The sequence below is a fragment of the Cnephaeus nilssonii genome (genome assembly GCF_951640355.1).
Source record: "Cnephaeus nilssonii genome assembly, chromosome: 20".
NCBI classification, from domain to species: Eukaryota; Metazoa; Chordata; class Mammalia; order Chiroptera; family Vespertilionidae; genus Cnephaeus; species Cnephaeus nilssonii.
Genome location: NC_137091.1, coordinates 13,049,850 through 13,063,259, shown reverse-complemented (window position 1 = coordinate 13,063,259; position 13,410 = coordinate 13,049,850). Strand labels below are relative to the sequence as shown.

At 40.3% G+C, this 13,410-nt stretch overlaps 1 protein-coding gene across 1 annotated transcript in view; it reads left to right on the top strand.

Annotated features, from left to right (window-relative positions):
- TANGO6 (transport and golgi organization 6 homolog) overlaps positions 1-13,410 on the top strand; it is a 153,015-nt gene that overhangs the window by 90,423 nt on the left and 49,182 nt on the right. The window contains exon 15 of the mRNA XM_079800333.1: positions 5,498-5,638. Within this exon, the coding sequence (XP_079656459.1) occupies positions 5,498-5,638 (141 nt within the window). The remainder of the gene's footprint in view (positions 1-5,497; positions 5,639-13,410) is intronic.

The following is a 13,410-nucleotide window of genomic DNA, read 5'->3' as shown; positions in this document are numbered from 1 at the left end:
GAGCCTGGCTTCCCCGGGTCTTTCCCGGAACTGGGGTTCAGTGCAGTTGGAACTGGGGGTTCAGCACAGTCCGGAGCCCTTGTCTCCCTCCCGCTAGGGCAATCCAGCGGCACAGGCAACAGACCCTCCTCTGCGCACATTCCCGTGCGCGGCTCTGGCGCAACTCCTCCGTGTCTCCACCCCACAGCCCAGACTCCCCCAGCATGAGCCCGGCTTCCCAGGGTTTCGCCCGGAACTGGGGTTCAGTGCAGTCGGAGCTGGGGTTTAGCACAATCTGGCGCTTTTATCTCCTTCCCGCCAGAGAACGCCAGCCAGGCCGTCAGCCGCCCCTTCCTCTCCGGCTCCGTCTTCCCCGCACGCGCGCGGGCTCGTGTCTCCGCCCGTGTCTCCATACCTCAAGCTTTTACGGCTTCCCTGATTTTCCTTGTGGTCCTCTCTTTCCTTCTAATTGTGGGCATTTCAGTCAGCCAGCTTTCCTGTGGTTCTGGATGATGTCCGTTTTGATTTTTAGTTGTGTTTTTGAAATTGTTGTGCCCGGCTGTAGGTTAGGTGTTTAACCTATGCTGCCATCTTGGTTTCTCCGCCAATTTATCTGTTTTAACTAAATGAAATCACACAGTATGTGGGTTTTGTGTTTCTTATAGTTTTTCGGCAGATATACCTGAGAGGTTTGAGTAGGTGGTTTTCTAGGTTGATGTGGATTTGGGGAGATAGGTGATTAGCTGCCTATGGGAATGAGGCAGGTTAGTTTTGAAGTGGGGTGGTTTAGCAGGTACTTGGGATAGAGCCAGTCAGCATAGACATTTTTTGTTGTTGATTTTAGAGAGAGGCAGGGAGAGAGGGAGAGAGAGAGAAACATCGACGTGAGAGAGAAACATCAATCAGGTGCCTCCTGTGTGCACCCCAAACCAGATTGAACCCCAAACTTGGGTATGTGCCCTGACTAGAAATCAAAGTCACCACCTCTTGGTATACGGGATGACATACCAACCAACTGAGCCACCTGACCAGGGCAGCAAAGAGATCTAGAATTAGGCTGTCTTTCCGACATGTAAGCGTACTGTGTAAGGTGAGACTACACCTAATCCACTGTCACTGCTGGAGGTCTGAGGGATCATATTGAAGTCAACACTATTTTGGTTTTTGTTTGTTTTCTTTTTTTCTTAACACTATTTTTAACAGAATACATTTCTGTCTTTATCATGAAAGTCATTGGGAGAGAAAAAAAAGCATAGTTATTTTGCAAAGTAGATTGTCTTTTTTGTTGTATAAAGTACTTTTAATAATATTTTATGTTAATTTGCCTATATCCTATGTGTTGCCCCAAAACGCACGTCAGAATGCTTTCATGAATTCTTGCCAGTTTGTTTTACCTTTACCTACTATGTATCTTATCTGTTTTACCACATCTTGAAATACATGGCTGTTTTCCTAGGAATCAGAGCAAGAGCAGCTATCTCTCACACAATCATTTGCGTCTGATTGCCAAAGGGATTGTTGTGTCATGTTTCCTTGAAACCTGTGCTGACCCAGAAATTACCTCATTTTCAAATTACAAAGGAATTATCAAGTGTGAGAGGTCAAGGTTCATGTGAAGGTTATGGCCATGTTTCCTCCCTTGTCACAATTCAGAAAACTTTTCAAATAAGAAAACAAAAACAGCCACACAAAATTTCATCCCTTTACATTGTTACACAGTCTTAACCATCATATACAATTCTCTGCACTGCTTGATGTAATACTGAGGAGGGAACTGCCTTTGTTCTCTATGGATTTGTAAACTCATAGGTGGCAACTGTATCCTAGATGGTAAAACTCAAACAGTCAGAGGGTCATTTGGCAGCAGTCTGCGGAGCAGGCCAGCAGGAAGATAAACAATTGCTAATGTGGGACTGTGGGAAGCAAGGAAACTACTTTGCTATTGGCAATCTTTTTATGCAAGATTGGGAGAATTTGTAACTCCCTGGTAGGAAAAGTAAAAAAATAAATCTGAAATTAAGTAAAAATATATATGAAGAAGACTGTGTTAGGATTACTTTGGTTGAAAAAAAATCAAACTGACATACGCATATAGGGTATTATTGCCTTATGTATCCAAAGATTCAAGCTGGTAGGCGTACAGTCGGATCCAGGGGCTCAAAGGATGCCATCGGGTCTCTTCCTTTTCTCCCTCCCGTTCTTGGCTTGACCCTCCTCGGTGTTGGCACCATTTTTAGGGGTGCTTTTTCCACATGGTGGTCACTGGCAGCTTCAGGCTCATAACTTCAACAGGAAAGAAAGTAAAAAGAACTTATCTTTCCCAGTAGTTCTGATGTGGGCTCCAGGATTGAATCACATTGCCCATTTCTGAACCATTCATAGTGGTGGGGATGTGATGGAATATCCTAACTGGCCAGCCTGGGACATGAGTTCACACAGGAGGGAGAGAAAGTAGGATGTTAGCTGCACTCAAACCATGTAGGCTGAGAGTGGAGCTTCGAGAAGGGATACTTACCAAAGGAACACGAGGTGCTGTTAGCAGGAGAGTGAGTAGATGCTCTGTGCAACCAAAAATGCCAGCTACAGAGAGGAAATTAAGAGCTCGTTTGAAGTATATAGAAGGATAGTAAACTGCTCATAGAAGTAAATAAACTGTTCTCTGCCAAAGATTAATGAGAGAAAATAGGCATAATCTACAGTAGGAGGGATTTTAGTAATACATATGCTTTAGAAAAGCTAGACATAGATCAAAGATTTATAAAGCAAATTCCACTTTTCCACTGATTTCCATTATAAAGTCCCAACCTGCCCTAACCGGTTTGGCTCCGTGGATAGAGCATCGGCCTGCGGACTGAAGGGTCCCAGGTTCGATTCCGGTCAAGGGCATGTACCTTGGTTGCGGACACATCCCCAGTAGAGGGTGTGCAGGAGGCAGTTGATCAATGTTTCTCTCTCATCGATGTTTCTAACTCTCTATCCCTCTCCCTTCCTCTCCGTAAAAAAAAAAAAATCAATAAAATATATATTTAAAAAAAAAAAAAGTCCCAACCTATATTTCCAAAAGGAAGCAAATTTACCAGGTTTTTTAGTTGGGAATTTCTGGTGGAAAGCTAATTACGACAGCAACAGATCTATAATATGTACTGGGCCTTGTAACATATTAACTATACAACATCTACCAGAATTGCAGTTACCAGCCACCAATTCACTTTTTCTTTGGGGTTCTTTCAGAGCTGGGAAGCTTTTTCCTTTCTCTCCCTTGGTAAACAATTAATTTATCCTTTTCTTAAGCCACAGACCTTTTTCCTATGCTTAGGTGTTTCTAATTCCACCTTGGACCTCCAAGAAGTTGTCCATTTTTTTACATAAAGGAGCTAACTACAAATGCTGGGTCACATTTTGCCAACAGGGAAGTGATCTAATTCAGATTCTGCCACAGCCGGAAACTCCCTTAAGAGCAGTGCTTCTGTTTGTATAAAATTGGAGGCCACATAAAGAGAGCTATGGCTTAGGACCACCTGCGGAGACTTCCCAGGCTTTTCCCAAAGCAATGAAAAGGTAGGGATGGGGAGGACAGAAAAGAGGATGGGCAGGCAGGTACAGTCCACAGCAGGTGCTCCGCCTTTGTGTATATCTGATTTATAAAAGAATGGAATCACTATCTGTAACATAGAAAGCAGTATGTAGACTTTGCCTGCAAGATTGTCAAGCTTAAACAGGAGAATGGTAAAGTCAGGTAAAAATAATTATAGATTTCTCAAACATTTAATATCACTCCTTCCCATCTTCTCTTAATTCCTAAAATTTATATCAAGACTCTGTCTTTGAACCCTTTTGTCCATTCATTCATTTAACAAATAGTTATTGAGCATGTGCTATGTGCTGACACTCTTCTAGGCATTTAAACTATAGCAGGGAATAAAATAAGTCCTTGACTTTGTAGAGTTCACATTTTAAGGAGGAGAGCAGTCAATAAATAAGCAATATATAACATATCAGGTAATAGTAAGTGTTGAGAAGAAAAATGAAGCAGGCTGAGAGGGTAGGCAGAGGGAAAAGTAAGGCAGTCAGTCTACTCTAAGGACAGCAAGGAGTCCAGAGTTGACTGTAGGGAGCAAAGGAGAGTATGGTAAAAGATGAGGTCAGAGAGAAAGCAAAGGCAGGTGGGGATTGGGAGCTGCCCATATTTAGGGAAAAGGGAAACCATTGAGGAATTTGGACAGAAGAATGATGGAGCCTGGTTTATTTATTTTTTAATCTTTTTAAAATATATATTTTTATTGGTAGAGAGGAAGGGAGAGGGAGAACAAGATAGAAACATCAATGATGGGAGTTCTCATTGATCGGCTGCCTCCTGCACCCCCCCCCCCCCCCACCGGGATTGAGCCTGCAACCTGGACATGTGCCCTTGACTGGAATCAAACCAGGGACCCCTCAGTTCGCATGCAGGTTGACACTCCATTCACTGAACCAAACCGGCTAGGGACTGGTTTATGTTTTAACCAGAAAGTTCCAGCTGCAATTAGGGAATAGGGTAGAAGCAGTGTGACTGATTAGGAGATCATTGAAAAACACCAGGCCAGAGATGATGGACCATCATCTGAGATTGAGGAGGAGGTAGTGAGAAGCATCTTCATCCTGGGTATATTTCGAAATTTCAAGGTTTTTTTTTTCTTTTCTTTTTCCTCATTATTCTTTAGACGTTATATAACCTTTTCCACCACCCACCCACCCAACCACAGTGATGGAATTTGTATTTATATGCTTTGAGACCAGGAGCTTTATTTCTGGTCCTGTCTTAGGTCTCTTCCTCCTGCCATCCCTCTAAAGTTTGCTTGATATGGAGCTGGGCACAGATACGATAACACTGCTGCAGACACACGTTTGGGAGGTACTGGCATGATGGGAGAAGGGATTAGCAAGTCCTAGGAAGGGGGAGTCAAGAGCAGGATCGTCCCTATTTCTGGTCAGGGAACTCAGCCATAGCATACATCTACTATTGACTAGGCCCAGAATCTCTGAAGGTATTTCTTGTGGAAACTGCTCTTACTGTTGACATTTTACAGAGAGAACTCATACTGGAATGGAGAATGCACAGAGACAGGAATCACTGCTGTGTTTCAGGCTGATTTGTTGGCAGGGACAATAGAAGTCATAGAACCTTAAAGTCTCGGAATCAGGATTCTAGAAGGCATTTAATCCAGTCTTCTCCTGCTGTTGTGTGAACCCCTACCATGATTGCAGTCATCTAGCCTCTGCTTCAAGAGTCTATAACTCATAAATCATGGAATGTCAGTGCTGGAAGTGACCTTAGAAATTATATAGGGCTGGGACTAGAACTGCCAGTCCCATGTTCTTTCCACTCGCTGTCTTGTCACTTCAAATAAAGGGCAGCCATTGCCGAGAATTACAGAGGTGGGTTTAAATGCCTTAGTGTTCATCCCATTACAGGCTGTCTGGGTTAATTTGCCTTTCAATCCTAAAAAGTAACGAATTTTCTTTTTATTTTCAACCTCAGGAATTGCCCTGCTCTCAGATGCGTACCCTGAGAAAATCTTGATTGGCCTTTTGGCTCAGTATGACAGCAGTAAAGACAAGCATACACCGGAGACCAGAATGAAAGTCGGGGAAGTCCTGATGCGAATTGTGAGGGCATTAGGTGAGTTTTCCTGTTCCATCCTTCTGAAACGGTGGGGGGACAGTCTGGCTTTGGAACCAAAGTCTGTACACCTGGAGGCTTAGTCTGTCCACTGTGAAGGCGGGGATGTTCCTGAGCATCTTGCAATGCCCAGGACAGCTCCCTACAACAAAGAAGGATCTGGCCCAGATTGTCAAGAAGGCCCCTTTGGATAGATCCTGTTCTAGAGCTTATGTGAGCCATTTTGTTTCTCCTTTAACATCACTCAGATGTGTTAGTTAAGTCCAGGACTGCCATATACAGTTACTCAGGTTGTTCACAGCTGTAAAATCTCCAAGAAGCATCTTTGTATGAATGGCATGCCCTGGAGTTGTACAATACTCAACCTCTGTGATCATCGTGGTGGCCTTGACACATCTCAATTATCATTCAGATTGCCATCTCACTGGACAGAGTTTGAAAGTTATTCATTCCCTACTGTAATATATTTACAAATCCTTTTGGATGTGGAAGCTTCTGCATGTGGCTAATTTTATTTGTTTTATACCAATCTTATGAGCATACTTGTTTAGTGGATAGCCTTTTCTGATCCTATCTGCTAAATATGGGAGTGTGTCCTCATTAGAGCCTGTGGCCACCTGGTAGGTGATTATATATGCCTCCTACGCCTTTTTTGGCCTTCTTTTTACATTTAGTGGACCATAATATGAAATAAAGTATATTTTTAAATTATCTTCACATCAATTTTTTCAGAGATGTAAGTTTAAAATCTACTTATAGATCTTGCCCCTCCTAATTGTAACAGTAATAAATGGTAGTTTTGGAAAATTTGGGAAATTAAAAAAAACACAAAGTAATTGCCCTAGCTGGTTTGGCTCAGTGGATAGAGCGTCGACCTGCAGACTCAAGGGTCCCGGGTTCGATTCCATTCAAGGGTACATGCCCGGGTTTCAGGCTCGATCCTCAGTGGGGGGCGTGCAGGAGGCAGCCAATCAATGATTCTCTTTCATCATTGATGTTTCTCTCTCTCTCTCCCTCTCCCTTCCTCTCTCAAATCAATAAAAATATATTTTAAAAAGAAAAATAAAAAAACAAAGTAATCACTGATAACCTCATAACTCAGAAATAACCACTTTTTGTTTACATTTTGATGTTTCCTTTTTTTTTCTCAGAACTATAATTATACTGTGTATATACTGCATTTTTAAAATATATATATATATATATATATATTTCTTTATTTCAGAGAGGAAAGAAGAGTGAGAGAAAGATAGAAACATCAATGATGAGAATCATTGATCGGCTGCCTCGTGCATGCCCCCTACTGGGGATTGAGCCCACAACCTGGGCATGTGCCTTTGACTGGATCAGGCTGACGCTCTGTCCACTGAGCCAAACCAGCTAGGCCTATACTGTATTTTTTCATTTAACATTCTTTATTGGCACTTTTCTATGTCATTTAATATTTCTTTAAAATATAAGATATATTGGTTGTGTTATATAATCAGTAATCTGAATTTATTATCGTAATATTTAATTTTCTTCCAGAAAGCTATTATTGTTTAATTAGGTTGTTTCCAGTTACTTTCTTTATGAGGAACTTTTCAAGGATTATAAGAAGTGTGCTATTGATTAATCTCATACACAAATCCTTTTGGTGACTCTTTGATTCTTTAAGATTGTTTCCTGCAAGGGAAATTGCTAGGTCAAAGTATATGCATGCTTTAAGGCTCTTGATATTTAGTACTAAGTTTTCCTCCATAAATGTGCACTCTTGTCAGCAGTGAATGAGACTGCTAATATCTCATACAGAAAAATTATTTCGTGGCTTCAGACGATAATTCTACCTTGGACCTATCAGAAAATGTGGTGGGTGGGTGGGCTGATGAAAGGAGGGAGGTGTGAGGGGAGGGACTGCTGGATGAAAGGGTGGATGTGTGACTCAGTGAACTCATTGTTGCTCTAGAAGAGCAACTCAGATCTGGTGGTGTCATCGTTATATACAAAGAATAGCACTTAATTACATTTAAAGGCAGAACATAGTCTTCTACTCAGCAAGCTCAAACAAGTTCCCGTTTACTCTAGATCATAAGTTTCTAAAAATAAGCAAAAATAAAAAGCCCTATTCATGTTGAAGATATTCATCTGAAGAGTTTACCTTCAGTAAACTCTATAGAAAAGATCAGGAATTAATTTTTGGAATGAGGAATGAGGGGAGAGAACTAAATCTCAGGTCTCTACTGGAGTATGCCAAGGCAAGTAGAATGACACCCAGAAATGCTGGGGCAAAGCAACTTACACTTCTAGGTTAGGAGGTGCCTTTTCTCAAATTACTTTATATTCCAGGAAAAGATGGGTCCAGGAAAAGGGGGTATTTCTAACTCTTATTTACCTTATTTAATGTACTTTGTCAACTCTTTTTCATGTCATCTGCTTAATTTTTATTAGTTTTGTTGTTGTTAATCTTCATCCAAGGATATTTTTTCCATTGATTTTTAGAGAGAGTGGGAGGGAAGAAGGGAGGGGGAGAGAGAGACAGACAGACAGGGACACAGACAGACATTGATGTGAGAGAAACACATAGATTGGTTGCCTCACACATGCGCCCCAACTGGGTCTGGGGATGGAACCTGCAACCCAGGCACATGCCCTTGACCAGGAAGCAAACCCTTGACCATTTGGTGCTCTAGCCAACTCTCTAACCACTTTGCCATACCAGCCAAGGCTCACCTGCCGAATTTTTGTTTTAGTTTAGTAATCACTTTGCCCCCTTACAGTTTAATCTAGTGATGAGCAACTCATGATCCCATCTAGTTCCAGGATGAAGCTCATAATCTGATTTTAGAAAACGTGTCATCTTCGCAGAGAGGAGCAAATTCAGCCCCAAATTCTTTTTTGACAACCACCTTCTTCTAGCCAGTTGTACAGGAGAATTGATTAATTAGATTTGTCTAGCAGACTACTGTGAGCTCCAATTGGCTTGGACTGGGAATTAAGATAAGAAGAGGAGCTTTATAACAGCTACATAGCCCTGACCGTTTAGCTCAGTTGGTTAGAGCATTGTCCCAATATGCCAAGGTTGTGGGTTTTGCCCCCGGTCAGGGCATATATAAGAATCAACCAATGAATGTATAAATAAGTGGACATTTCTCTGTCTCTCTCTCTCTCTCTCAAATCAATAAATAAAAAATTATAAAAAACAGCTACATAATATTTTATAGTATGGATATACCACAATTTAGACCATTTAGTCAACCATTCCTCTGTGAATAAACCTTCACTTTTTTCATTTTTTTCCTGTGACATGCAGTATTGCAATATAAATTTTCACATACATGTGCTTATAGAAATATATGCATATTTTGTATGTATGTACTAGTACATGCCCCAGTACTAGAACATTTATTTCTGTAAATTCGATATTTGCCAAAGTGGAATCACTGGGTCAAAAGCTGTTTATATTTTAAATTGCATATATACTGACAGATTACTTCCTAAAATTGTGGGTGAAATTGTGCTTTTTGAACCCCTGCTATGTCTGTTGCCAAATAAAGAAAAGTATTTTTTGAAAATTGTGTTCTTCGAAGTGAATGGACTAAGAAAGTCCATCTTTCGTTATTATGTTGTTTGTCTTTATTGCAATGGGGGAAAATGTCTTAATTTAAGAAATACAATAGTAATACATTTTGCTATCAATTACCTTATAGTAAGAGTAGTCAAGTATCTCGTTGTGGTTTAAATTTATATTTCCCTGTTGACTAATTATATTGAGCACATGTCTTTTCATGTGCTATTTTCTATTCATGTGTATCTTACGTGAAGTTAATGTTCAGATATTTTTCCATTTTTAAATTGGATTATTTCTCTTCTTTTTATTGAGTTGTAAGATTTCTTTAATGTAGTGGATACAAGTGCCTTGTCATATATCTGTATTGCAAACATTTCCTTCTCGTCTTTTTTTTTTTTTTTTTCACATCATAGAATCCTTTTCGTCTTTTCTTAATGGTGTCTTTTTTTAAGAGCAAACATTGTTTTTTGGTTAAAATAACACTTATTATAATATTAAGTAAATATGCAAAAACATAAAATCAGGTTACATATTTTACCTCACAGCTTGAAAAATAAACACATTTAAAATTTTAATGCCAACAAAAATATCAAATTGATGGCATTATTTTAACGTGATAGAAAATTTTTTGCTAAAATGAATTCACTGCCCACAATGTGATATGGTTCTGATGTTAGGAGGGGGAATTTTTTTTTTAGATCAGCATGCCCAAATTATTATCTGCTGTATGATGAATCCTTACTCCCATATCTTTCCTCTGTACAAATTATTACAAAACCCTTGGGTTCTGAAGTCAGGCTGCCTGCATTCAAAGCCCAAGGCTGCCACTTCTAAATCTTGAATGTGTGACTGTAGCAACTTACTTAACATCTCTGTTTCTTGGTTTCTTCATCTATAAAATTATCTTAATAAATACCTACTTTATAGAGCTCTTGTGAGGCTTGCAGGAGTTATTAGATGTAAAGTGGCAGATATATAATAAGCAGGTATATTATAATAATAATACCTTTTATTACCTCAAGCTCTGTGTAGTAACTCTGCAGTCACTGAAGCCTCAGGCTAATAGGAATACTAGACATTAATGTTAAGGGTAGAATTTCAACTACATCAGGAAAATAGGAACTAAATCCAAACCAAGCTTTGTGTATAAAGCCAGGGACTAGGTTTGTGCTACCCTGTACACATAAGAATGAAAGCTACAATTACCACTGGGAGCAAGCTTCTCTCTTGGAAGATAAATGAAGACACACCATCAGCCCCTGCTCACTGGTGACTAGAACTAATTTCTAGTTATTTCCCAAGGATGAAAGCCCCTGTAGTAAAACTGCTTCTGAATTGGGTCACCTGCAACATCAGTTTCTTCTTTCTACTGAATTATTCCCATCTACCTATAAGTATTACTTAATATATATTTTTAACAAAACATCTCTCTTATCCCCATATCTCCTTCCAAATATAGCCCTATTTTTCTGGTCTCCTCCAGAGTAAAACTTCCCCAAATGTTGATGTATTTTCACTTTCATTCATTTCAAAATATTTTCTAATTTTGCTTATGATCTCTTTTTCTACCATGGATTACTTAGATGTGTGCTGTTTGTTGTTTAAATTTCAAATATTTGTAGATTTTCCAGGTAACTTTCCATTATTGCTTTCTCATTTCTTTGTGGTCAAGGAGCATACTGTGTTCCATGTGCATGTGGAGGTGTGGTCTGTAAATATCAATTAGATTAACTTAGTTAGAGTATTTGAACATCTGTTGCTGTGTGCATACATAGAATTTTTGTCCTCTTGATGAATTGACCCTTCTATCCCTTTTTTAAATTCCTTGTTCCAAAGTCTACTTTTTGTGATGTTAATATAGTCATTCCATCTTTCATAAAATTAGTGTTTTTATGGTATATCGTTATCTCTTAATCTGTGTCTTTATATTTGAAATGGATTTTTTGTAGGCACATTTTAGGGTCTTGTTTTTTTTAAAAATTCATTCTGATAATCTCTGTCTTTCTGTTGTTGTTGTTAATCCTTACCCAAGGATATTTTTCCATTGACTTTTAGAGAGTGGAAGGGAGGGGGAGAGACAGAGAGACACATCAGTTGGTTGCCTTCTGCACACACCCTGATCAGGGCCAGGAAACCTGTAACCAAGGCACATGCCCTTGACTGGAATCGAACCCGGGACCCTTCAGTCCATGGGCCGACGCTCTTTTCACTGAGCCAAACCGGCTAGGGCTAATCTGTCTTTTAATACTAGCCTTTTAAATAGTTTAGATTGTCTATATTTAATGTAATTTGAATATGATTGAGTTTAAATCTATCATCTTGCTATTTGTCTCATCTATTCTTTTTTTAAAATTTATCTTTATTGTTGAAAGTATTGCAGATGTCCCCCTTTTTTTCCTCACTGACCCCCCCTCCTCCCCACTCTTACCCGCTCCCCAGGCCTTTACTGCAGTATTGTCTGTGTCCATGGATTATATAATCCTATCCAATAAAAGGGTAATATGCAAATTAACCATCACTCCATCACAAAGATGGAGGCGCCCACAGCCACAAGATGGCGGTGCCTAGTCCTCTCAGCCCCGCTGGAGTCCCCCAGTCCCGGGGGAGTGGGGGGGCGGCTGCTGAGAGCGGGCAACGTGAGCGACCTGGCAGAATGCTTGCTTCGTCGCCATGGCAACGAGGCAAGCAGTCTGTGCCCGGCCGAGGATGAGCCTCTGGGCTGTGGAGAGCCTCTGGGCAGTGGGTGCAGAGTGGCCAGGCCCCGCAGAGAGCTACTGGCGCACGGATTCGTGTTCAGGGCTACTAGTATGCATATAAGTTCCTTGGTTAATCTCTTCCCGTCCTCCCCTTTCCCTCTGAGAATTGTTAGTCTGTTGCATGCTTCCATATCTCTGAATCTGTTTTATTTGTCAGTTCATTTTGTTCATTAGACTCTACATATAAGTGAGGTCATGCGATATTTTTCTCTAACTGGCTTATTCTGCATAGCATAATAATCTCCAGGCTCCTCCATGTTGTCTCAAGCGATCCTTCTTTTTTGCAGCTGCATAGTATTCCATTGTGTAAATCAAGCATGTCACATACCAGCCACGAGTTTGACATGCTTGGTACCACAGCTTTTTTAACCACTCTGCTGATGGGCACTCGGGCTATTTCTAGATCCTGGCTTAATTAAAGAAGCCAAGATCATAAAGAGCCACATGTGCCGTGTTTAGGGATTTGGATTTATGTTGACTTTAAATGGAAGCCATTGAAAGATTTTAAGGAGGGAAGAATTCATCATAATTACATTTTAGCAAAATGACTTTGGCTGCTCTGTGAAGGATGAAAGTGGCACAAGACTAGAAGCAGAGAGACCTGTTAGGATGTTGCTGGGACAATCTGGATCTGGGCAAGAGATGATGGTGGGTATGGAATGAGGGTTTACACATGAGAAAGAAGGAAAAAGATGTCTTCAGATAGGAAAGAGAGCATAAGAACAAAACAAAAGTGGGCTGCTCGTGCATAGAGAATTGGGACTTGATTTGTCTGCCTGTACCAAGATGTTTTGGGTGCCTTGGGGAAGTAAGGCTAGATATAGAGGGTGGGGTATACCACAAAAAGCCTTGATGCTGGGCAGAGAGGAGTTTGGACTTGATGTGATGGACATTTGGGAATCACTATAGATTCTTAAGAGAGGAAGCAACATGATGAGAGATGTGTAGGAGTGGTTGGCTGGAGCATGAAAGATGGATGAAGAAAGGAACCAGAGAGATAACTAGTAGGCTGTTGTGGTATTCCATGCCACAGAGAGATGAGGGCTTTGATTAGAGAGATGTCTGTGAGAATGGTGAGAAAGTGGATATTATAGGCAGGTCAGAGGGGAAAAAAGAGACTGTCATCTTTTTATGTACATTTACAAGATGGTGATAGAGTTATAATCCACCCAGGAACTGTTACTCTTGTAGAATTGTTGAGAGGTTGAAATGAAGTAATATATATTAAATCACAAATATTTGAGTGTCATTATAGAGATATATTTACCACTATATTAACTCCTATAGTGGGGTTTCCAGATACCAAAGTAGAGAGATGGGATTATCCAGAGTGGCAGCCAGTGGGCAGGTAAATAAGGATTTGACATATAGCCTTAATCTTGGAATACATTTTACCTTTCTCTATCAGAAAGAGGTATGTACTATGATCCTGGAGTCATAACCTCCTAAGTTTTGAGCTTGACTCACAT